At 43.3% G+C, this 26,855-nt stretch overlaps 1 protein-coding gene across 1 annotated transcript in view; it reads left to right on the top strand.

Annotated features, from left to right (window-relative positions):
• The first annotated feature begins 15,132 nt into the window (after positions 1–15,132).
• Positions 15,133–26,855, top strand: part of RFX7 (regulatory factor X7) — a 47,397-nt gene continuing 35,674 nt past the window's right edge. Inside the window, exon 1 of the mRNA XM_074156272.1 lies at positions 15,133–15,278. Coding sequence (XP_074012373.1) covers positions 15,133–15,278 — 146 coding nt within the window. The remainder of the gene's footprint in view (positions 15,279–26,855) is intronic.

The raw sequence follows: 26,855 nt of genomic DNA, 5'->3' as shown, positions 1-26,855 counted from the left end.
AAATTTCCATGGCGTCTATTCATAATAGTCCCTCTTTCTCAGTAAAAAGCAAGCTTTTGGTGCCCTTTCTGAATTTTTCTGCTGAAAACTATGTATCTTAAAATTTGGATGCAGCTGAACTCTCTGGCTAAGCCTGATTCTTCTGTTTGTTTGTACTTTGACCAAAGGATTACACTGACAGTTTCCCAGGATCCAAAACTGTATTTAATCTGTTTACGGAGCCACGTATGTTATTTGAATGAGAAAAAAGGAAACGAAAGTGGCGTTGCCCACCTCAGCTGGTGGCTGTTCGCAGGGAGCAGCAATTGCTGTCTAGCCTTCTTCCCGGGACAGCCCTCCCCATGGCTTCACCTGGCTGCCTGGTGCGTGGACACACAGCCTCACCACCAAAAACATCAAAAAAGCATCAGAGAGCAATAAACCACAAGTAGAATAATAGGAATTAGAATAATTCCTGCATTAAATCACAAGTAGAATAATAGGAATTAGAATAATTCCTGCATTAACATAACTGAAGGTGATTTCACTTGCAATTGTCAAACTGAGCGGAATTGGGAATGGAAGGAATGTGTATTTGTAATCTGTAGCTGTGCACTCATAGCGAAGGAGGGACTCAGGCCGGGCACACGCAGACGGTATCACCTCTTTCAAATTCCCCCAGCCAGTACAGCACCCTGCATTCTTCCCCTTTGCTTTTTTTGGTCACAGCTCACACATCTGTGAATCATTCAAGGGGAAAGTTTGAGAGATGCTATGTGTCAGGTCAATCCAGGTTCATCCACTGTATGTCCTTAGAAAGCTAGAAACACTGGTCTGTAAACAAGGGAGGGGGAGGGAGGTTTAACTAGACAACCAGGGTTAATCTTTTCTTTCAATATTGTGTATAATTTGGTTTTCTGATTACACACTAAACTACAGTTGTATTTTCTTTAATTCAGTTATACAAACGCGGCAGCCAATTAATATTCCTGCATTCTGTGTGCTGTGAGGGATGCACAGAGAAAACCTTTGTTATTTTTCTGGTGCTAAAGGAGCTGTTCAAGTTAAACCGTATTCCTCTACACAGCAACAGCAAAGTAAGTGACAGCATTAATTCAATTCAGAATGCTTGATAAATTGAGAGGGGTTGTTTACCTAGTGTATGAAAAAGTCTCTCGGGGATGGGTTTTATTGCGATCCGCATAGCCATCCATCTTCCTATACTGTCTGTGTTCATGTCTGTGAGTAAAACACACAGTAATTTAGCATTCAGATAATCCCACAGCTATAATCCAGACAGATTTAGCTCAAATTTCTCCAGGATTTCTATTATCTAGATTTAGCAGTGTGGTGTTGACTGGATATTTTAAATTGCTGCAAATGCTTTTTTCTGCAATAAACAACATATTTTGATGTTCTCATAATTGAAGCTGTGGATTCTTCCTGGCAATAACCACATGCAAAACATATCTTTGTGAGGTCAGTGATTGCACAGCTGGAGCACGGTTTTAATGGATTTCAGCTATTTGTCTACATACTGTATAAGATCATACAATGTTTATAAGAAAATCAATGTAACATGTATGAAAGTACTAACAAGGCTAATCTGAAGAATGCTCATCTCCACACATCATCTATTTGAAAATGACCTCAACTGCTTCAATTTTAATAATGTTTTACTACAGTATATCAGATAATATAATAACATAGAGCCTGGCTCGCTTACAGCACTTTTCATAAGTAGATCAGAGCTTTTATTGTTTTCAGTTTCCTCAGACAAAACTTCTAGTCTTCCTCACTCAGCAGTTTTGAGGAAAAGAGGGAGTCCAGGGGAACAGCGAGCATCATTATCTGCTTGAAATGATGTGATATCAAGTCCAAATGCACTGGGTATCTTTCACAGCAGATCACCCTTTGTCATGCGTTCCTCTGATTAATTGCAAATGTCTTCAAGGGAGCAGAGCAGACACTGTAGAGAGGGTCCAAATATTCTTGTACCAAATATGCCAGCCCTCCCACACTTGCAGAGGTGGAGCTGCAGGAGTAAGAATGCCTATCTGGGAGATTTTTAGGAGGAAGTGTACTGTGGGGGAAATAGTAAAGCTGCTTCTTTCACCCGAGTAGCTTGAGTGTGAGTGAACAGAGGCGAGCTGCAGAGCAAGGCAGTGCATGCACTGTGCTCTGCCTTGTAATTGTGTTGCAAATGCACCAAGTACATTATTCACCCCCAGGCCAGATCTTCTGGGAAGAGGCTTGTGCACACTTGGCAATAATTTGATGCTAAGATTATGTCATCCATAAGTGCCTGAGAAATTAAAAATAAGCAATCCACTTGGAAATGTTTGGAAAACAAACTATTTGGAACCATTTGTGGGATTTGGGATGCCTCATGTCTTATTTTTCTCCCTGAACTGGCAGAATCAGACAGGTATGCTGTACCTGGAAGCACCTCCATCGTGTTCTCTTGCAGATATCTTGTCTGACTCTGCAATATTGCCAGCCCCACTAACTATAAAAATTTTAAGAGAGATTTTCAATGTGAAGAAAGAGGGAGGATGCTCATATAATCAGTTGTGATAAAGCTGGTCCAGGTATAAAACATGTATTTATTTAGTCCCCAAACTGCAGGTTTGCCAGAATGATTAGAGAGGGGGAAAAAAAAAAAAGGCAGCATGAATGAGAGAGACTTTTATAGTTAACAATCACACTTCTGGGTAGAAACCTTCTGAAAGAAATATGCTGTGTCTATGAGGCAGTACTTTTGGTTTCATAATCGCTCTGAGTTATTCTGTGCAATACTATAGCAGCTGGGTTTCAGGAGCAGCAGTGCTTACGTACTTGCAACAAAAAATAACCAGAGCCAGAGCATTCATGCGCCCCGCTCCAATGCCCCTGCTAACGTGATGGGCCTGCACTAAAAGCCCCCACTTCTGGTGCGAGAAATTGTATTTATACTGAAAAATTTACCAATTTCCAAGTTGGATCCCCAGTAAGTCAGAGCTACAAAGCTGTAATGGCAGTGAGATGGAAAAGCAATCCGCTGGCTCTCAAACTGCTCTTTCTTCCAGACTGTGCCTGGGGCACCAACTGTTGTTCTTGGGAGTTTTCAAGCCCCAATTCCCTTCTTCCTCAAAAAGATTTCCTTAGACCCCTAAAAAGTGGTATGAAAAACCCACAAATGAGCAGAAGGCTTTAGAATGGATCTGACATAACTATGCCTTAGCTATGTGAACAGAAGTATAAATCAATTTAAAGTTTTACAGTCAGCATCTGAGGAAGCCGCAAATGGCCTTCTCATTGCTGCATACAGCTACTCAGCTACCTAGTTGGAGTCTGGTTGCCATGTTTTTCTTTAGGTTTGTTTGGTTTTTTGTTTTGTTGTTTGTTTGTTTTTTAATTTTTAAATCCTATTATATCCTCACTTCTTATTCAGCAATTATTTTGAATCATGCTGAGGACACTTTTCCTCACTCCTTCTGGATTTTCACTTGCTAATGCAAATGCAAAATATCATGTTCCCAAGTTATTAGATCCAGGCCTTGATGATGCATACTGGGCTTAGTCAAAGTATCAAACCATCAAAGAAAGACCAAGAAATGAAAGCCATGTAAATATTGACAGATTTTTTTTATGACTAAGCTATGATTGTTCTTTGTTAATTTGTCTATGCTTTCAGAAAGGAAGGGAGGACATTTAAACAGCATAGTGGGGTTTTTTTTAACAAGAGGCAACTGTGTGCAGTGATCGTAGAGTTTTCTATTCAAGAAATCCAGAAATTCAGAACAAAACCCCCAAAATATCTTACAGTGGGGCAAGTCTGGTATATTTAAAAGCGTGTGTCTGCATTTGTAATTTGAGACTATAGACACTGTGGATAAGGTTAAAAACATAAGCTTTTCTAACCACCTACCAGGCATTTATCCAGCATATTGTTTCCTTTTTGACAGATTACTAGTAATAAGGTTCTGCATCTCTGCCATGAGAGTGTTTGTCCTCTAACATGGTTATGCCACTGTATTCTCTGCTATCAGCTGCACCAGTGCAATGAGGGCAGAATCTCGGCCTGTAGCATTTAGTTAATTGTTCTGCATGCCATTAGCAGAGCTGATACCTTTCTGCCCCCTCCCCTGCCTCAATGCTGGAGGGATAAAGCAACTCAAAGTCAAACTAGTCAATTGCTGCAATTCTGAAAATATTTTTTTCTGCTCAAGAAGTTGCCGTCTGCACAATCGTCCTTTTCCTCTTGGAGTAGCAAACAGCCAGAAGGTACTGAGCTTCCTCTCTTCGTGGCAGAGGGAAGAACCTCAGACATGGCTTTCGTAGCTGTGCCCTGCTGGTTTTTTAACGCATTGAGGTATTTTCTAAAGATGCTCTTATTTCCGTGTGCTTGGCTGGTGTTATGGTGACCATGAGGGCGTATATCAAGTTACTGGTATGGGAGTAGCCCTGCCAGGAAGCCAGAGGGCATGTTCAGTGCAAACTGTTTTTAGAAGCCTAAATAGGCACAGCTCTAAGTTAGGTGCCTGCTATCTTAATAAAAGGACTCAGCATTACTTCTTGTACCTTTCAACATAGACAGAACACAGCTTGTGTCTGGGAAAAGGCTTACTCCTGGGTTGGTGTCGCACTTGGTTAATTGGTTCTTACAGCATTGTGTAAAATATTCATAAACTAGGGTTAGGAAGTCAGATTTTTGAGCTTGGGATATGCTAGAATTTTAAAAACTAAAAGGGGAGAAATTAAGAAAAGAAGCAAACAAGCAAACAAACACCCCATCTCCCTCCAACATGGGAAATTTTAGTGAACAAAATGTGATCAACTTATTCTAAGGGTTAAAGTGAAAACGAAGAGCAGAGGGAAAGCTGCCTGTACTTCCTTTCTTCCTGATTTTGAAAGAGATCTGTTCCTTGCTTCGTGAGGGAAAGGAAATAATCTGCCTCAGGAAAATCAAGTTAAGAAGGTGACCTACCGATTTATTTATTTTACTCTTCTCATGGTGGTATAAAACATCCAGCTGCAAAGTGCACTGGTTTGTAAACTGAGCTGCTCCACTAGAGGTTATTCAGGTTAAAACTGCTGAAAAACTCTGAGCACCATCCCAAATGGTAAAGTCCAGGATTTTATCAACTGTAATCCCCATGCTTTCCTCCTATCCCCAGATGATATCTGTTGTAAAATGCCAGCTTTTATATAAATTTCCATATTTGCACACATAATATTTATTAAAAAGCTATTTAAATACATCAATCATCTCTTAGGTTCACTTAAAAATAGCAGAGGACATGAAGTGCTCTCTTATACTGAAGTTTATACCTTAGTCTGTTTTTCTTTTGAATTGTTAGAGAAATGGAACAGCTGTTTCTCGGCTGTATTTGGTATTGATTTGTAAGAGTAGTGATACTGTAACTGTTCAACTAATTAAGACATTGATAAAGCACCTTGATAAAGGATGCCATTCTTCTCCTATCTAAACTGATTTGCTATTGGGTTTTTTGCCAGGTTGACAATCCAACCTAAACACATTGGTTAAGACCGCAAAGATCCCTGTGGGTACTGAGAAGACTCTAACCACCACTGCTGACTCATTCACTGCCACACTCATCTGACATGGGAACCGCTACCCAGCCTTTCCCTCCCACCCCCGTTCACATGTTGTTATCTGCTCATGGACTGGGTTCCCTCAGCAGCTCTCTGGCTTCATCCCCATCTCAGTGGTACCTTTCCTGATTGATAGCCTAATTTTGGCTCTCAGCTAGATCCAGTGCCTAGACAGGATAAGTATAAGATTTCAGCCACATGGATTATGAACAACATTTTCTTTTCAATGTTCTTGGCTCCAACCCCACAGAAGATTGCTTCAGCCCAACAGAATAAAACCCCATCCTTCAGGCAGCTGAGCCAGTTGCGTTACTTTAGCACACAATGTAATTATCCTGTATGTTCCATGTAACAGGTATTCCACTTGGAGCTTCTGTTTTCCATCTGAAATCTGGATGTGCTGCTGACTTTGGGACCACGCAGTGTGAACTTCCTTACAAACAAAGATGAAGGCATTAAGAATCTGGACCTATGTACAGTATCACAAATAAACAGTCTTTCATTTCTTACATTTCACCCTGATAAGGAAAAATAATGTCCATGCTCCACTGAGTGCTGTGCTGGTGAGGAAAACTCCTGTGAAGCTTAAACCTATTCAATGCATATAGATAATATGACTTTTTTCCTCAACCTGATTCAGATTATAAATGAATGAGATTTAGTCCACTAGTCCTTACTGAGTAATTCTGTAATCGTATATTCACGCTGAGGAAGACCTTTCAGTGGGATTCTTTGCAGGATAAGACTTTGTCAGTTATTGGAAGTGGGATGGTTGCAGAGATACTAACATTTTCCTGCTACTTATCAAATGCTGCACAAATCTGCCTGGCATCTTTGTTAATTATTCAGAGTGTAGCAGACAAAGATAATATTCTTAGAATTATTATTGGAAGAATTTATGACCTATTATGAAGTGAAAGCGATTTTGATATATGAGCAGTACTGGGAGGAACTGCCAGTGTGAAAACTCAAACCGGATCTGTGTGCATAATATTCTTGTCTCGCAGGAAGTAGTGGGAGTAATATGTGAAAAAGAGTTGTTCACAAATCCTCGGGAGCTCTCTAGATGACTTCTCCTACACTTTGTGATATTCTGAAGAAAGAAAGATCCTCTTTCCCCTTCTTGAGCCTTTTTCTGTCACAAACAGTGCACACAAAGCCACATGTGTAACATCTCACACTGGTTCTTCATCAAAGGATGCAGAGTACAATCAGGTACAAAACAAAGGTTCCAATGTGTGATGGTGGTTACAACTAAAAATGTCAGTGCAAAATAATGTTAATCATTAAAAAGAAAGGTATTCTTAACATAGTCTCCACTATGAAAGGCTGATTTACCTTTCCACGTTACAGGGGGATGAACACCAGACAAGCTTTTGTGTTGTCTTCACTCACAGCTTAACTGGAATCATGAACAGTTTTCATAATGAAGTCCACAGCCTGCAAAAGATTTGTATTCCAAGTGTATGCATAGACCCTGTTGTTCCAAATTGTACTTCTTTCCTGAAGCATGCACTGACAAACTCTTCAGCATGTTTATTACTGTACAACACTGTGAGCCAAATAATGTTTATTACTGGCTGCGTATTAGGTCAATCCAGAATTTCAGCACAACAAGGCACGTTTTAGATGGATTGTGCCTGAAAGACACTATCCCTTATGGATCAGCTTAATGGGGAAAAGAGCCTGCATCTTAATAAGGATGAGCTAGGCTCCCACCTCAGCCTCAGGGGTGAGCAGGTAGAGTGACAAGTCCTGTCCTTGTATTCCCCAACTACAACCACTCTTGATTTGTATCTGGACCTTTTCCAGGGCTCTGGGATGGAGGAATTCCTCCTCATGTCCTGCCTCACTCCATATAGCTGCGCTAAGGCCAACTGCAATTACTGGTATGTATATTAAGTTGAATAATTAAATTTATGCAACAACATAAATACATGTGTATTATAGCTAAGTTATGTTCATAGAGCAAAGATGCATCCATAAATACATGTACCAGACTGCTCCATACATAGAAGACAGATGGTATTTATTCTGTATTAATTAATATTGGATGCAGTATTTCCTCCCTCTTTAAATACCTTGAACATCCTTTTTTAGAATCTAAATGTACACATACAGATTCTTTTTGATTTGGCAGCTGACCATTGTTCTCCTTTCAGCATAGGTGGCCTTGGTTTGTTCTCATAAGTACTATCTTGTGTATCTTCAAGCTAAATGTTAATATTGTAATTCTACTTTCTACTTAAATCAAGTTAATCAGTTGATGCAATCAATTTAAAGATGGAAAGCAAGCAATAGTGCTAACCATCCTGAAATTTGGAGAGTTGAAAGGTCAAGTTTGACCAGATTTGGGTCTGTGGGTGTTGGCTTCACTGGCCGTCACCTCTTTTTTATAGTTTGTTTTTCCTTAGTCACTTGTTTTAGAATAGCATTACACATAAGGATGAAACATGGCCACTGCTGAGATTTTACTGTTCAGTGAAACTTGTTCAGAAATATTGCTTGAGATGTGGTCTCTGCCATTGTAGTCTTACGCTGGAACATTTCTGCCTTACAACTGGAGCCATACATAGGTGTGGCTAAAACCAAAAAAAGCAGTGATGCTATCTTGGATATTCAAACCCCATTGCTTTAAGGGACGCTCTAAAGGAAACTAGGCCAAAAACTTGACCTATTTTAAAAGATATGGCAATCTGTTCTTTTAAAAAATTGTTCACACTTCATTGAGTCCTTCTCTCTCTCCTATACCATGAAAAATATTGTACAGTAGCAAGATTCAGGATTCTTCTATCTCTGTACAGTTTTTCAAACAAATATTGCAAGCTGAAGTCTCCAGTTTGACAATTTAATTTTTCTCCATCACTGATCTTGAAAAAGAAATCATCTTAAAAATTAGCAAATGCATAAATTGAACTAATTAGGTGTAGCTAACTAAAATTGCTGCAGTGCTGCATTTTCTCCCTAGTGTTAGCTGCAATGGGCCCATTTGGCAACCAAAAGGTCTTAGGATCCACAAAGGATTTTTGCTTCTAGGGACTTTCATGTTTTGAATCTGAAAACCAGGAGCAGTGAGCCATATTTCTCAGTTATTTTGTTGTTTGAAATCTGGCTGTGAAACTCTATTTACTTTGCGTTGGACTCCCGCCAGAGGAGGCCTGGTTTCAGCAGATGGTGGTGGAGCAGAGGCCAGACGTTTCCTGCTGTGTCCTCACAAGGCACTGATAGCACCGCTCCGGGCTTGGGCAGCGCTGCCTTCGGCAGCCACTGGGGCTGGAGAGGCAGTGGCTGCTGGCTGAAAGGTTGTGAAGAGTCCACGAAGCATCCCTGGGGCCCAAAGCCCTCGTGGATGAAAGTGTCTTGATGTGGTGCTCAGGGGTGGTGGAGCTGCCAGCCAGAAGCCGAGCAGGGGGAGGGCTGGAGTTTTGACCAAGAAGAAATGAAGTGTTAAAACCAGATGGACGTAAACCAGTAGCAATGAAATGTGATTGCTCTGATGCTTGACAGGACACCCTGTTGTCTTGTCAGGGATAGAGAGCTGAGAGAAGACAAAACGTGAGGCGAAGGCATCGTACTGTTGTGTGGGTTCACCTGCCTGCTCTACAGGAACAATGTGCAGGTAGTATTTTCCTTCCCCTCCATTTCTGGGGGGCAACTTCTCTGAGAACAGAAATCTTTAATGTGTCCTCAGGCTGTATTTGATCTTTCAAGGCACTGCCTGCTTGCAAGATGGGGAATCAAAGGGCAGTGCCATAATCACAAGCACTTGTGTATCGCTGGATCACTGCCTTGTCAATTTGCATACAGGAGAAAATGCAAGCAAATTTCTCAGGAGGCCATAGGGCCTAGAAATCCTCCAGGATTCCTTCAGGCAGCAGTAAGATTAAGGACATAGAATCATCTAGTTGGAAGGGACCTTCCAAGGGAAGGTCATCAAGTCCAGCCATTAACCTAACAGTGCCAAAACCACCATTAAACCACGTCCCTAAGCACCATGTCTACCTGTCTTTTAAATGCCTCCAGGGATGGTGATTCAACCACTTCTCTGGAGACTCAGAGCTTGGACCAACATAGCTGAAATTCATGGTTCCTGTGCCACATGGCTCTGTGTTTGAGAATTTGGTGCTCTCCCATCCTCTGCTATCAGATACCTGGAGCCACTGTGTTACCCTGTGAGGCTTTCCTGGGTCATGACTTTCTGCAGGTAGGCAACGTTTAGTTTTGAATGCTTGTGCCTTTCCAGTTTACTACTGGATCTCAAAAGGAAAAAAAAATCAAGGAAATACTGAAGTGTTGATTGCTTTGTTACATGAAACTTGCATATATTTCTCTCTCCTTGGCCTTGATTCTGTCAGAATCTCCCTAAAACAGCCTCTGGGTCAGCACAAGAGACAACTGACAAGATCAGGCATCTGCACAGGGGTCTGACTGAAAACGTTTTTCGCCGAAATTCTACCTACAGGATCACCAAATATTCAACAACACTGAAAATGGAAGGATGTCTCGGCTTAAAACCTCACTCAGTCAAGTATCAAACTTTGGTATTTCTTCCTTCCTGCTCATCAACCTTGTACAAGACAGTCTGAATCACCACTTTCATCACCCACTGTCCCCTTCTAAGTAGTTTTCTTAGGTAGCTTACGCCTTTTTCTTCCTTATTGACTTCTTCCAGTTTGAAAACAAGCATGCAGTGTATATGAGCACCATGCTCATAACTTTTTCAAGCTCAGCAGCTGAGCCCATTTGACATTACATTGATACAAAGATTTATTGCACTGTACAGAGGAGGCAGTCTACAGAAATGAAAAGTTTCAAACTATCTGTGTATTAGCCCAGCGAAACGCCACACTCCTCATCTGACCAACTGTGGCAAGCTACAGCCAGGCTTGTGGGAGCCTGGGCCATCATTGTCTTGTGCCTGATGACCATCCACATCTACACAGAGTAAGGGGTGCATACCCATTCCATTAGCGCCTTAAAACTGCATTGCAGGGATATAAATGACTAAATGGATGGCAAAGCAGGGAACGGGAGCTGTGGTTACCAAGAAAACTGTTTCTATAACTAGTCAGAGTGGTGGTTAATACTCTTTCTTTGCTGGAGAAGAACCCGCGATCACGGGGCCTACCTCAGACTTCCCTAGTGTGTTCTTTTCTAATGTTTCCTGTTATTTGCCAGGTTGCGATACTGCCCACCGCACAACGCTTGCACCCTCTCCAAACATGCTGCAAGACCCAGAAAAGTTTGGCAAAACTCCTGGTCAAGCAGGCTTTCATTATAATTAAAATAGCCCCCTTTTCACTGCCAGGTTTGAACACAGCCTGGGTTCTCCTGCCAGCTGGTATGATATGAGTTTGAAGGTTTCCTAGGTAAACTGGCTATTTTTTTTTAAATAATTGAAACCATGAAAGCTATATCCATTAAAATTGGTTAGGTGAATTACTAGTTACTGCACTTTCATTTTACAGGTGCTACACGTGAATGGAGGTAACAAACCAAAGAGAAGCAGAGGGATACGTCTTGGGCATAGCTCAGGATACACGGAGACAGACATCCCTCGGGAAGGAGAGCTGCAAAAAGGCTTCAAAATGGAGTTCACTGAACCAGCATTTAAAGCTTTTGTAAAGTGTCTTTTTTTAGCAAGCCTTTAAAGTCAATTATCCTCACAGAATATGTTTTATGTTTGTCTTGAGGATAAAGATAGCAAGATTTCATTATTTATCCGCCTCCTACCTCAGGTTAGTCCCTGGCCCTGTGCTAGACAAGAGGTGGTGGATCCCTCTCTGTCGACAGGGGAGCGGGAGAAGTGCCCTCCCCTCAGTGCTGGCCAGGCATTCCTCCTTGAAAGCATCAGACGCCCCATTCCCTGACTGCCAGAGACAGTGTGTAACAGGGAAGAAAAAAACCAAAACAAAGCCATGCTAAAGTACAGTAGAGAAAATCCTGGAAAATAGGTTAGGCAGTATTTAAGCACAACTTTTTCCCTGCAGAGAGGACTTGCGTTAGATCCTACGCTCCAGAAATGGAGGAAAAATAAACACAGCTTTTGGAATTATCCTGGCAAAATGGAGTTAGCTCCTGTCTGTCACAGGACCGCACGGTGGAGATTGTATTCGTGCAGACAGCCGCCTCTTTCTTTCCCCAAAACGGCTCTTTCATTCTCTTTTGAAGATCATCCTTTAATGAATATATCTGTCCAGTGCAGCAGGCTTCCAGCGCTTTTTGAGTTAGAAAAGACGGGAATCTTAGCGCTAATACAGCTACATCAGTTTCTAGAGGAGCAAAATCTGTCTGCAGAAGGGGAGAGGAGGAAAGGCAGCCCCCAGCCCACCTGCTCTGAGCTCGGCTGCTGCGCTCTGCCGTAAAAATGGACATGTGGAAAATGGGAAAGAACAGGAAAGATCCTGGTCCTATAAAGACTGGTCGGGTTCCTGACATGCTTAAACTCTCACACATGCCTTTGTTTACAGTAATGGGACTTTTAACTCGTTTGTATTACTTTTTGTGTGTTTTTTACACAGTGCTGGCCAGGAGCTCCATCTCCACATCAAATCATAGAGTTTGGAAGGGACCTTAAAGATCATCGAGTTCCAGAGCCATTAGGTGCAAGACTCCAGCAGATGGTCACAGTGGTCTTGGGTGGATATTCCATGGAGGTCTCCTGTTGGTCCATCTCAGTTCAGGTTCGTCTCGTAGCCGTTAAATAATTCCCCTCAGTGTCTTCAAGCTAATTCTGACAGCACAAGCTTTTTGTGTACACAGTTATTCGGGATCTATTTGTCCTTTGCTTTAGTTGTATATAATCATGTAAAACAGGGTATAAGATGCCGCCATTTTTTCTTTCACCCATCTTGCACAGGTGTGGAGACCGTACAAAACACAAGGTGAGTTCAGCTGGTTGTGTAGGAGTCACTCTGTGTATGGGCCTACCTACTGAATAAAGGGAAACATCCCTCGCTGGGTGTTAAAACAGGCAGATAACGAACCCGCACCAAGCCCTGCGCTCGGTCGCGCTGAGGGAAGGGGAGGAAAGCACCCAGGGAGAACTACTGGGTGAGAATTACAGGCAGAATTCATATGAAAAAGGTTTTTGGGGAGCAGAGCGTGGGCCTCTCTGCTCCAGCTACACACATCACAGCCCCAGCGCTTTCAGGTATCATGCTGGCAAAAATTGTTAAATTCCTCTTTACTGCCAGGCCTGAGGAGGAAACCTCTTCCAAGGCCAGGCTGGATGGGGCTTTGAGCAACCTGGTCTAGGGGGAGGTGTCCCTGCCCTGAGCAGGGCGGTTGAAACTCAATGATTTTTAAGGTTCCTTCCAACATAAACCACTCTGTGATTCTATGATTGATTCTTTATACCAAATCGGACCCCGATCCTATTTTGGGCCTCTGTGCAATCTCATTTTGGGCCTACTACTCAAGCTCAGTAACAGAAACTGGCCAACGGTTCAAAGGCCTCACACTGAACAAGGGCAGGAAAAAAACCCAATTTTTTTTTTTAAAAAAAGGTGACTTGATAGTGAGATGTGGGAGTAGAGACATAGCTTTTGAGGCCCACTGACCACTTCCACCACCAAAGTGCAACCTGGGGGTCTAGCCTGCTTATTTAATCTCTGTGCCAATTTAATCACATTTTGCCCTAAAACACCTGGTGTGATTACAGAGCGGCGGTGGCAGCCCCAGGGTGCCAACCTGGGACTGGCACGGCAGATTTTGCAGGGGAGAGGTGGCTAATTTATTTTTTTGGGTCATATGATGCCCACACAGCTGTAAATAAGCGTGATTACAATTTGACTTGGCTGGGAATTAAATTCACAAGGAACTAAATAACAAACTTGTCTTCCAACTGCTGGTTTAGACTGAAAGCAACACTGAAATGATGTGTACTTTTCCAATTTATTGGAATAGTCTATGATCCTGCAAACGTGATGCACATCTGTTGAACTTTATTATTCCCATTGATTTCCATCAGGGACTGGTAGATAGGCGCTGGCAGGAATGTTTTTGGGGCTGGGATCCCTGCGGGTTAAGCTCCGGCTGGTCAGATTTCACAGGATCCAACCAAAGATCTAAAGAGAGGCAACCCTGGCTGTGTCCATACAATTGGTATGAAGCGGAAATTGCTGCAAAACTAGAAAATATCACCTTTGTCTTCCTGTGCCTCTTTACATGCATATTGATGTAGTTTTCCTGCAAAAAACATAGCAGTTAGGGATTTTAAATTGATTAGTTTTCTGTTTACTTCTGATTACAGTTTTTACTTGTATTTTTCTCTTCTTTTTTTGGATGCCCTTCAGAAATTTCCAATTAAAGTTAAAAAAATGCTTTTAATAAGAGGCAGGAACAAGAGAGCTTAGTTTTTGTGGTTCTGATGAGAGGTTTTACAAGGAGAAGAAAATCACCATCATTGTCATAGCCATAAATGTTCTGATTTTGGAGCAGTGGAAAACGTAAGCGAAGATTTATTTTTGAAAAGTCTCTCTTTGGTTGGTGACATAGTAATTTACAAATACTCATCGTCTAAATTTAGCAATGCCCTGTCTCCATGTGTGTATTTACATCATTAGTCGTCTTTAGGCCCATGTTTTCTGTGATCAGTCCTTTCTCTTTGTGTACCACGGTCAGAAGGGGTACCTGGGCGTCCATCCCCCTGCCATGGGCTGCCCGAGCATGAAGATTGTGACTTCCCATCCAGAATTGGAGTGATTGGGGAAAGAAGGGCAGCTTGAGCGAGAAGCTAGGGGTAAAGGCCTGCGGGACTCATGGCCCCATGATTTATGTCCAGGGGACATAGGAGCTAGCTGAGGGCGACGGACAGCCCCGAGTTGATGACTGTGGCTTCCTCAGGGAGGCGTGAGCAGTGCAGGATTTAATTATTTTTTTCAATTAACGAGCATTTTGAGCTGGCAGCAGGGATGGTGCACCCCGAGAGGCGATGGTGCAGCTGGCTGATGTCACCCTGCCGCAGGAGTGGGCTTCGTGTGTCTCTGGCGACGTGCTTGTTGCACCCCGTATCAATCATCCACATCTATGTGTATTTATATATATAGCCACATAAATATATATATATATTTTTAATACACGCACGGAGGTGTTATTTTCGCAGCGAAGGCCACCCCCGCAGAACGGGGCCGCGGCGGGAGGAGCCCCTCTCTCACCCCGCGGACCCCGGCTACCGGAGGGACCGCCCCCCCCCGCCCCGGCTCCGGCTGCCCGCCGGCGGCCGCGCCCCCGGTCCCCTCCCCGGCGGCGGCGCGGGGCGGCCCGTCTGCTCGGGCAGCGCCGAGCCTGCGCACTCGGCGGCCAGGCGGGCACGGCGAGGAGCGGCGGCGGCTGGGGAGGGCCGGGCCAGGTGCCGCGAGGCGGGGAGGGGGAGAAGCGCGGAGCGACCCTGCGCGGTCGCCATGCGCCGTGCCGCGGGCCGGGCCGGCTATCCTGCGGCGTAGCGACGGGAGGCGACTGGGCTTCTCCCCGCCCGTGATGTCCCCCGGGCAGCGGGGGAAGGCGACTCACTCGAGGGCTGCGGCAGAGGCCTAGTGGCGGCCAGCGTCCCCCATGGCCGAGGAGCAGCAGGCGGAGGGGCAGCCGCCGCGGCGGCTGGCCGGCGCCCCGGCGCCCGGCGGGGCCCTGCCGGCCCTGGTGCCGGGGCTGCAGGGCGGAGAGGCCAGCGCGCTGCAGCACAAGATCCGCAGCTCTATCTGGTAAGGGCCGTGCCGTGCCGGGCCGTGCCCCGGGGATGGCGGAGGGGGGGGCGGTGCGCGGGCGCGGCCCCTTTGTGCCGGGAAGCGCGGAGCCGCCCGCGGGGCTGCGCGGAAAACACGCGTGGCGGTGGGCAGGTGTGCCGGGAGGCGGGGGGGGTGTGGGTGGGTTTGGGGGGTGTGTGTGCGCGTTAGCGGCGCTGCCCGCTGGTGCGCGGCGATAATGATGATTACGGATGGGTCCGGTCTCACCTGCCGAAGGCATTTTAATTAGTCGGCGTCTTACGCGGCCCGCGGTTTTTTACGCCTGTTTTTGCTAAGGCGCGGAGCGTTGGCGCAGCGCGGAATGCGGAGCGCTGCAGTCGGGGCGCGATTTCCCAGCCCCCCTGTAAACCTCGCCTCCTCTCAGCCTCCAAAATGCGATTTCGGCTGAAACTTGTGACGATGGTCCCCGAGTTCCTGCACAGGAATCCAGTTATGTGGTGTTGGTTTTTTTCCCTAAAAATTAAACCAAAATGCATAGCGTACCAACGTTTTACTTAACGATGTTTACTTTGCATGGGTTTGGGGGAAATAGACGAATTTGAGTTTAGCTTGCCCTGCAAATAAAATATTCTGTTGTTTTAAAAAATAAATATCTGCAAGAGGCTGTCACCTGCAGCATTTATATTTTGTGTATGTTTGTAAAAGCTGCTTTTGGCGGAGGGGGCTGATAAAGTATTGTGAAAGTTGGGAGTTGTAAATACAGGTTACTCATAATGTTTTCCTTTATATATATGCACCGTATATATTTATATACATGTCCTCATCCTAATAAAAACATACTGATCTTGCTTGCATATTACCTCATCATATAGTTAGATTTTATGGTTTGAATTGATGTAGGTGGAAAAGAAAGAGAATCTAAATATAATTTTACCTTCTGATTCTTTTATTGTATGGCATACTGAAATTGCATTTATTGTTTAGTTGTTGGTTGTTTTTTCTTTTTTTAATATAGCCAGTAAATAATAATTCATTGTCCTTAATCCACGCTTGCCACCTTTTGTTTTGGTTTTCTCTGCAATGTGACCTAGAGAAGGAATACGAACTGCAGAATTTCCTGTCTGTTTACATCACGAAATCTTCACACCCTCCTGATTTATTTTGTTATTTAGTGATGGCTTTTTATATTTTCTTCTCTTTCCATGAACATGCTGTTTGGAAATGAGCCTCCGAGAGCATGTTTACATTGCATTCAGATTAGGTATCATGTCCAAGTTGAAGACAAAATGGCTACTAAGTAAAAGCTCTGCTTTTATTATGGGTTTTCTTTTCAAGGAAAGAGAGCACATATGTTAGGCTTTTAAATGAAAGCTGCTTATTTGATTCGGGTAAACCTGATGAGTAGCCCAAGCCCAGGTTTGGTACAAAGGAATGTGGAGTTTTGTCTGGTGTAGGTGGCTTGCCCGGTGCCACAAGCCTGTGACCAGCAAAGGTTTTGCCAGCACCTCGCAGCCCTGTCTCCTGGTACTTTTGCCAGCGTTCCTCACCTCCACACGAGTGGTCCTCCTGGCTACCCATTTCCTGCACCTGGCTGGGAATTCCCCGCTGCTTCCAGGCAGTAGCCCTTCCTTGCGGGTTACACTGTTGAAATGCAGTATTTCAAGATAACCTTATCTTTTATAAGAAAACCTTTTTTTTTTTTTTTTTTTAATATCTTCAAATCTTGTGTCTGTGACTACTAGAAATTCTGTGTTGTGATCAAGTGGTCATCATTTGAGGCTGTAGTTTAATGTTAATTTGCGTCTTCGGGGAGATAGGGTCGTTGGTTTTGAGGAGCGTTGCCAGGGAAGTTGCACACGCTGCACTGGGAGGAAACACTGGAAAGTCATCTTCTGGAGTTGTGGTCTCGGATCTGCTGTGCTGCTCAGCAGGTGCTGGTGATGGATAAACAGTGGGAGAGATGGTAGAAGGCAGCTTGTGAAAATGGCAGCGCTCTGCTGTTGACTAGGTGTAATGTGCAGAGGAGACCTTCCTCTTTTCTCCCTTCCCTCCTCTTCCTCCCCTCTTCCCCTGCCGTGCCAGCTGTGTGTGCTGGCAGGTTGGCATCCTCAGTCCCTCCTTTGCTTCCCGAAGGATTTAGCCATCTAGATCAGTACTTTTCCATATTGTTTTCCTCACACCTCTTTTCTCCTACACCTCTGTGCATAGTGGATGGATGTTTTTAGTTGGTTTTGTTTGTTGTTTGTTTTGGTGGTTTGTTTTTTATTTCTTTTTTTAAAAAAAAAAGGCTTTCAGTCTTCAAATTGTATTCTCAATGAAAATAGTAGTATAGTAAAATATAGCAGCTACTGAAATACTGGACTTGAGGGTCACAAACAAGTCTGTGCTTGTCCTTCCACTGTACAGACAAATATAAATATAGTGTGTGATGTAGGCCTCGAGCGGGACAATGAGTTATTCATTATCTCAACTCATACTTAATTTATTCTGTTTATTAAATTAAAATGTAGTTTGACAAAAGTAGTTCAAGTAATTGTGAACATGTGGAGTCCCTTAAAGTGAAACAATAGGTTAAGTCCTGCTGGTTAAAATTGCAGGCACAGTCAATGTATGTACTGAAGACTTAAAAATGTGCTTGCTAGGACTCCGGCATGATCTGGGGGGGGGGGGGGGGTTGTGGTGTTGGTTTTTTTGCATATGAAGTGACCATTTGTTTGGACTGAGGAGGGGAAGATAAAAGAATTATTTAGCTGTGATTAAAAACAAATCTGGAAGTATTTATTTGCATCATAGCATCACATACAGGTATTTAACTGCAGTTTGGTTACAATAAATAAAGTTCATCACTGTCTGACTGTTTTTTTTTTTCCTGTCTGCCCCACTTGAACACATCCAGCAAAGGAGTATCCGGTTTTGTGTTGTGTTGCAGATGCGAGTTGCTGAGGCAGTTGGATGTGTTCTTGCGGTGTCGCTGAAAGGGGCAGAAATAATATTAGATGTCTTTTCCCATTGCTGGATTAGAAGTCTAGACGGGGAGAACACGTCTTTGGGAGCCCAGCCTGGCTGATTAGTGTTGGGTTGGGCGGGTTTGTAAAGTGCCCTGGCCTTCGCTGGACACTGGGCCTTAATCTGCCTAGTTTTATTTCCCTTTAGATTCATTAAAGCTTTCATATTTATTAATAGCTTTTTGTCCAGACGTTAGAGCCGGAGGTGGGAAAACTTCCCTTAGTCAGCTGTCTGAGCATATAGACTAATGGGGTTTCAGTTGTTTTCTTCGGGTGAGGGTACTGTATTACTGAGTGTGTGTTATTTGTATGTGATGTTTCTGTACCCAAACATATGGTGGTGAAGACAGTCTACTCGATATTACGTTAAGTTACCAAAGAATATCCTGTAGCTGGGGACAGCCAGGGGTGTATGTGTGTAAAAGCAGTGTGGCACCAGGATTGGGATGTGGGGATGACCAAGGGAGGAAGGTGTCGACTGAGGGTCTGCTCTCATTGGCGTGGAAGAAAAAGACCAACAGTTTTAGGCAATTTAATCCCTCCACTCACTGTATTAATATAAAATCCTGTCCGTAGCTGCAAACATTGAGGGGTTTGTTTTCTTGTTCACTGTGGCGAATAACTGGCGATGATTCCTCAATGAGTGCTTGTTTACTGTGTAAATGGTAATCTGGTGCTTGCATCTGTGCATGGGTTGGCCCCAGCTTCTTTCACCTTGCCTCCATCTCAGCTTTTTTGTCCTAAAGGCATCTGTTAGGATTTGAATATAATAATTCTGCTTGAGAGATTAATTTCTCTCCTCCCCCACTCCGGTATCTCATATGTAAACCAAGCTGAGGACCAGCGGCATGAAGTGGCAAACACAAAGCACTGCTTTTGCAGCCATTTCAGTTGGATGTGGGTGTGGGTTTCAGATCCATAATCTTTGTCCTCAAATCGCTCTTCCAGCTAGAAATTGTATTGGAAAACCACATGAGCTAGGCCGGGCAGTGCCAAAATTATATGTCCTGAGGCCCAGTTTGTCTCATGTTGAAGGGGGAGTAGGAGGTGAATTGTGCCCTTGTTAGTTTTGGACTCTTGGTATTGTGCTAGAAAACCAGATTAGCTGATCGTAACACCAATATTTTCTAATCTTTGGAAGGCTCCATTCTTTCTTACAACTTACATCATTCCTGCTCCCTCCTGCAATTCATCCATCACTCCTCATTAGGCATTGTCAGCAAGTGTGGATCGTCGCTTAGCTGTTGGCAGAGCAAATGTTCTGCAATTTGGGAAATGCCATTGAGATTTTTCATAATAGGAAATGCTACTTATTTGTACGGTTAGGTCAGCAGAAAAAACGATTGACAGTTTTGATATTTTTAATAAAGCACCTGGCAATGCAGCGGGAAGCTCAAGGGGTACGTGTTTCAGGCTCTTTGCAAATGCAGGTGCAAACAGTTTTTTGGTAGTTTTCTTCTGCAGTTGAAATTACTGTAACACCCTTTATGTATTTTTTCAAAACACGGATTTCTCGAGTCGGGTTGGATAAATCTGTAGCAGTCCATCTGCATTTACTCTTTTTCAGTTTTGTGTAGCTTGGGAGAAGGAGGCAGGGAATAAAAGCAAAAAAAAAAAAAAGTACCCCAAACCCAACCCTCTATATTTTGTTAAGTGGTCTGTCAAAACTGAGTGGAGAACTTAAAATTTCCTGTAACTGATTACAGACTCTTTGTGGTTATTCTGTACCCCCAGCCCAAAATGCACCAGCCACCATTCCCTTCTTCATCCTGGTTAATTCATTGTTGGAGGTGGGAAGCAAAATCTATAATTCTTCGGTAGAAGATTGCTAACTATTGTAAGGAGGAGCTAATAATTATCATTGACAGGCGTACAGGCTGCACTCACTTTGCTAAATCTATGTAACATCAGAAGTGTGTTTATACCTCCTTTGAAAAAGTACTTTGAGCCCCGCAGCTAAGACATGTTGTGTGAAACTGCAAAAATTTCTTGTCACTAACCCAGTTTTCCCTGGGTTTATGGTTCCATGGTTTACAGATGATGGTGAATCCTGAATGTGTTTCCCGATACAGTGTATAAGCAGTCAAATACACAGGAAAAAATTGAGTTGTGGACCATATTTTAGAATAGTTCTTGGTGATTTCAGGGAAGGTCAGCCTTCCTTGGGCAAAGCATTTAGCAGCATGTCATTTTTCTTCACACTCTGCTTCCCCAAATGGATAGGAACAGAAAGTGGAATTTGTTTCATTTGACTCCATCTGTTTCTGCACAAGTTGGTCAAGGTAAGCTCCCTTGTAACCGTTGTGGAGAAAAATGCACTTCTGAGGTGAGGACCATCTCCGAGGGAAGGCGTTTCTGTAAAACAATCCATCTGATCACTTTATATGCCTGTTTCTCTTTGACTGTAAACAAATTTTAAACTGTGTGCCAGGGTGTACCCATCTGTGGTGCAGATCTCTTGAACTGGGCAAAATAAATCCTAGACCATTTGTCACTTTTTCAATGTGACTTCTTTTCCTGGAGGATGACTGCTCCATCCCCTCCATGGGTGGTTTTGGAGATCTTCCATTCCCTTGAACAAGCTCCAGGTACACTCTTTACCTATGACCATGTTTTCCTGTATGGAGGAAACCTTCCATTTCAGGGAGAAGCCCCCACAGAAGAATTCCTCCTCACCAAAGCGGCTTAAAAAAAGCATTTACTATTTTCTGCTGAAATTGATCCCCTTGCTATTGGGAAAGCCTTCTCCGTGCTGCCTCCCACCAGGAACAGGCAGGTCAACGGCACGCTGCCGTCCGTGCCAGATCGGCGTGGGAGGAGAAGCAACTTTCCAAAATGGGGCACAGCCACCACGGTGGTGGCGTTTCTAGGTCAGCAGGTGTGGAAGCCAATTTGGTCTGCAGGCATTTTTACAAGGTTAGAAAATAAACCTGAATAAAGTGAATGCTGACCTTTATGTAACCTTTTGAGAATGGAGTTGAGGTTTTATTGAATATCCTGGCTGGGAGTTGGACAGAATAGCTTTGCAGAAAAAAGATCTTTGTAAATCTGCTTTTAGGAAGAGTGGATTTTTCACTCTTGCTCGTGTGTTTTGTTTGTCTTTGTTTCTTGAAACAATAGGATCTAATCAAGTATATGGGGGAAAAAACCAGTATTGAAGTAATAAAAGATTTGGCTAAGTTTTACTGCTGTTCATTTAAAATGCATAGGAGTGCATTAAATTGTTGACTTCACAGCATCAAACATATGCAATCCCTTGTTTCATAAACATTTTGCTTTCCACTGCAGGAGTTCCCTTCGGTGAAGCAAGTCAGACGGTGTGACATTGTGATTCAGAGCAGCATTTCTAACGAGTTCTTAATAAGCACAGAACTGCAGGATTGTCATCCCAGGCCTCCCTCTTCGATTTGCATGTGTCTGTATGCCATTGGTGAGGAGGAATCCAAATCTCTGTCTGAAAAGCACACCTAAAAACCCCTCCTAAAATTTTCTGGATGCCGTATAAATTAATCGAAAAAATACTGTAACTGGGTGAGATGACAGTAGTGCTCTGTTTTGGGTGATCAGATTTATACTGGAGCACTGATTAATCTTTTAATTGGGTTTTGGGGTGGTTTTGTTAGTCTTTTTGTGTGTGTCGTTTTGAGAGCAGGGGTTGAGCTTAATGTTTTTATACAGATCCTGTAACTTATGTATGTTGCCTTCTCTTGTTACTCCACTCTGCCGCTTGCCAAACAGAAGTATTTGGAGAAGGGCCAGAGCTGCAAAATTCAGATCAGGATTCAAATTTGGATTTTTGGTTCAAGCCTTTCTAATATCTAATATTACAAAGCCTCATATATAAATAAGGAACTCCTTATTTTTAAACTGCGAAGATGAGGAGATGCAAGTAGCTTTCTGTCTTGCCTCTGGAGCAGTCCAGGTAGAACACTGGACTGTACATTTGAAAAGTTATCAGCAGGTGATTCGAAAGGTAAATTGAATAGATGGAAATGCAGTGCTCTGTCACCCAGGAAGAGCCCAACCAGAAGGCCAGCACAAATTGGTACTTTCAAGCTAGTGAGAAGAATCCCCTAAATACATCTAAAACTTCTGAAAGTGCTGGGTGTTTTGTTGTGTTCCCTTAGATCCTTGGGAATTTTGAGGGTTTGTTTTGTTCTAAATGGAGTTAGGCAGTATCTCAATTTTAATGCTTTCTTGATTTAATGGAAAAAGGATTATCTGTCATCAAGTAGGATGCTCGTTATCGGCTGCTGTGCCATCAACAGGCTTTCAGTAAGCTGCCAAGTGTTTTCTGTTGTTGAATGTTTAATCATTAAGACAGTGGAAAAAACCATTCAAAACTTCCCGAATATTTTCCCTATTGCTTGTGGTTGCTGCAGTGACATTGTGCCAGTCAAAGGCTGGGGAGGCCGGGTATTGCTGCAGGTGGAACTGGGGGTGGTAATGGGGATGGTCTGTGTGGGTGGGACCTGGCGGAGGGTCCTCCCGTGGGTGGCAGACCCGACAGGCTCTCCTTGCCCAGCCAGTGGTCTAGTCTTCATGTATTGCTCAGGCTGCCTCGGCTGTTAACTTTTTCTAGCTAGAACCTATAAATACACCACATAGTGCCGTGTGTGGCAGTTGGGGATGTGCCTACGGATGTGGGATTCTTGGGGAGTACCTGTGCTTCTCCGGAGCGATGGATCCTGCTTTGCTTTTCCCTGGAGCTGGATGGGGATGGTATCGCTTACCAATTGTCAGGTACTTCAAGTTTGGGAAGAAAATCTTGTTCCTGGGAAGAACTCATTTATTAAATGAGGCATCTTTGTATCTCCCCCTGAGAGGAAATTTGTGGTTAAATGTCAAGGTCTGTGATTTATGGCTGTCCTTCCTGATGGATGGTCTCACAGGCATGGAGGCAATCTGTATTTCTTAGTCAGAGATTCCTAAGTGCCGTTATAAAGTTGTTGGGACTCCTGCCAGTGAAAAAGTTGGATTGCACTGGATAGCAGGAGTTACAGTTCATTACTTTGGTTGACTATAAAGCAGTGAATTCAATTATTTTTAAAGCTGTCAGCAATACGAACATACTGTTGGAACTTTATCATAGTATGATGTTGCCTGGTAGTGTCTGCCTCGAGCACCTCTTGGACAAATGAGAATTAGCAAGGTGTGCTGGGCGGTAGGATGGGCAATTTGTTCTGATGCAAGTTCCACACCTTCTTCTTGTCCTTCTTTCGAAGTCACCTGAAAATACTTGGAGTAGTCTTTGTGACTTCAGTGAAAATACTCCCGTGTACTTTCTCCCTTCCTCTTCAGAACCGTTACCATATTAAAATACAGACTTAAAAGACAGTTACTCAGTACCACAAGTGGTAACCGGTTGAAGGCCTGTAAATGGAAAAGGTTTAATATTTTTTGTGTATGGAATTGCAAGTCCTTTTTTAATCCGCTTTGAAAAATAGTGACAACTCCCTCCTCCAGAACCACATGCTAGTTTTATTGCTAATTCGGTGGAGAAAAGTACTCGAGTGCTTACTAAGCCGGGGGAAGAACTGGGCAAGGTGGTACTGGATGCTGTGGGAGTGCTGTGTCTGGAGGCAACCTGAAACTGGGACTCGAGGTTTCTACTTCAGGGCTGGACGTCCTCTGGCAGGACCGGTGTATTGTCAGTGCTGGTGGGGTGCAGGCAGTGGTTTCTCTGGAAGAGCACACAGGCAGCAGATGTCCCTGCTGCACCCTGTCGGGACAGGTGCCCTGCCGAAGTGAGCCGAAGTGCTTGGTACTTACACAGCATCGTCCACCTGCGGCTGCCATCTCCCACATTATGGTCAGATGGTTTGTGCTTCTCAAAGTGTTTGTCAATGAAAGGTGAATGTTTGCTCTGTGAACCTTGTGCCAATTATACGGAATTCAGTAGCTGTGGGTGAGGCAGCTCTGGCAAAGCGTGGTGTTCCTTTCATTAAGGGTACATAAAAATTTTGCGTGTTTTCTTTACAGTTTGATTTTTTTTTTTTTTTTCATTAGGCCTGTTAGCATTTTAAATGACAAGCTGTGTTAGGGCCTACAGTTGCTACTAGTGGTCATGTAAACTAAATAAATGAGTTGATATTTAAAAGACAGTCAAGTTACTCACTGGCAGTAATCACAAGCTAGACACCTGGGACCGCAGTGCGCTGAAGAGCTTTTGGCTCTGGGAGCCTGTTCTGCAGAATTACCTTCATTATACTCGATTCCAGCGGTATAGTTCAATGATTAACTCATAAAAAGTTGAGAAATGAATTGGCAGCTGAGAGAAAAGTGTATTGCTGCTTCCATTCAACAAGTGAATGAAGTGGGATTGACAGATCTAGTTCTAAAAATGTGGAAAGGGGTACTTTGAACATAAACCATCAGTTGTATTTAACAACTGGAGATAGCTTACTGAGTCAAAAAAATCCCAGGTAATCAACAAATGTGCTGAAGAATTAAGAAAAAGCACTTTTTTTTTCCTTTTTATGGTAATTTTGAAATGCTAGTTTGTGTGTGTTTAATTACATCAGACAAAAGTTTGTCTAAATGGAGTTTAAAGTGAAATTTCAGTTAAAAATTAATCTTGTAAATTATCATTTTATTGTGCAAAAAAAATGCTAAAATGCTGCCCCTGAAGATTTGGTAACCTATATAACTGAGTCCCTGATCCGTGAAGATATTCAGACAACTATCTCTTACTGATTACTTCCAAGTAGAAGGTGGGTGTCAGATTACCCTGTAGATACATGCCTGAACTTACGCTATGAATAGTCAGTTTTCCTGATTAATAATGGCTAAGGAAATGGTAATACTATTGATCTCTCAGGCTGAGAATAAAAATGAAAAACAAGGTAATTTTTTTGTTTTGTGTAGTAGCAGTAAGTTTAAGCAGTCCCCATTCAGCTTTTGTTCCACATATCCCCATGGATATGTGCATCTTTTTCTTGCTAGAAGCTTGCTTCTCTTGGAGGGATTAAGAACGTGAGGTTCGTGTACCATCGTGGTTTGTATGTTCAAGTTGGTGAAACCCATAGCTGAAAAACAAAAGTTAGATGGTGTATAGGGTGGTTCAGCGTGTGGAAGGGCTCTCTGTGAACAACAAGACACACGTCTATGTACTGGGATGTTGTCCATCAATAGCTCCACATGTTCATTTCTAACGGGTAAGTGTTTGCAGTGCAGAACCTAATAATTGTTATTTGTCACTTCACAGGGATTCTTGTCACTTCAGAAAAGTTCTTAGTTACCACCGAATACTTAAAATGCCAGTAGCTTTGTGGCAAGTTAGGCCCAATGTAGAATCAGGAGGTAGCTCGAGTACCTTGTATTTTTCTGGAAGAAATGGTCCTTCCTAAATTCATCAAACTCAGACAAGTGAGCTGCAGTTCTGGCTTGATTATTAGTTCAGCTGCTCAGCAAGGGAGTGCCAAAGCAGCATATAGTTCACCTTGAAAACTGAAATCAAACTGTGTTAATAATCAGGGAAAGACATTTTTATTCCCTCAATGCAGACGTCTGCTCTCCCACTGGCATGTTTACGCATGGTTTAGTTCACAGGAATGAAAATCCAGGACGATCAATTCTGTAGCGTTCTTAGACAATGTCTCCTTCTGAGAGACCCATCAGACAAGTATTTGGGGGTAACACTAGTGCAAGACTTTTATACAATATAGTTCAGTAAATTGTTAGATGCTGAAAGATGTTAGCCAGTTACATGCTGCAGCCTACAGGTGAATTTCAACAGTGCGGTTATCAGTGAATATTGCTTTAGTAGCTTTCTGTCTACATCCATCTTAAATATATTTCTCTGGTACTATGATTTTGGGTAAGTCAGAAGCTTGATGCAGTTTTTTCTGAAATCTGTTCTAGATTTAATCAAAGACAGCCTTTTCTGTTTCTGACTATTTTAGTAAGTTGTGGTGTAACTTTGCAGTTCCCTGGGATGTTTGAAATGGACATATTATGAATCCAGGCAGGTGTTGTGCAAATTGTGCTATTAGGGTGCTAAACTTAGTGACCTGTGTGGCTGTGGCTTCAGTACTTTCTACCAGGGGAGGGCAGTTTATAAAAGAAAACGGTGGCAATATGAAAACTTTTAAAATAGATATCAAAATGTTTATGGGCAATATCGTGTCTGCAAAGCAGGTGTGTTACTTAAGAAAACGGCCAAGTTCTCAGTGTTTTGGGTCCCATCCCCACCCAGTTGCCTACAGAAGTAGTATGGGGTGGCAGAACCAAGTGTAACACAGTCTGCCTGCGTATGTCGTCCTCTCCTATGAGGAGACAGAGCACTGAACCCTACAGTTGTGGGGCATTAAGTACTGGTCAGATGCCTGGTCTTCATAATTTTCATTCATAAATGAGATTTCGGAGGAAAGAGACTCTGATGGACTTGGTGATTCATTGGTCACGGCTGCAGAGGCAGCCCGGTCCTGAAGGAGGCAGTAGGTGGAGGGAAGGTGATGGAGGAAATGATGCTCCTCTGCCCTACACTTGTCTTTTATGCAGCGCTGGCAGTGGAGTCATCTCTTCTGGCGACCGTGAAGCTGCACAGGCCTGAGGGTGCCTCAGCCCGAGAGCTGATAAACCACATCTT

The sequence above is a fragment of the Numenius arquata genome, chromosome 11 (assembly GCF_964106895.1).
Source record: "Numenius arquata chromosome 11, bNumArq3.hap1.1, whole genome shotgun sequence".
In the NCBI taxonomy this organism is placed as follows: Eukaryota; Metazoa; Chordata; class Aves; order Charadriiformes; family Scolopacidae; genus Numenius; species Numenius arquata.
Note: the sequence above shows the minus strand (reverse complement) of the source record. Positions and strands in the feature narration are given on the sequence as shown.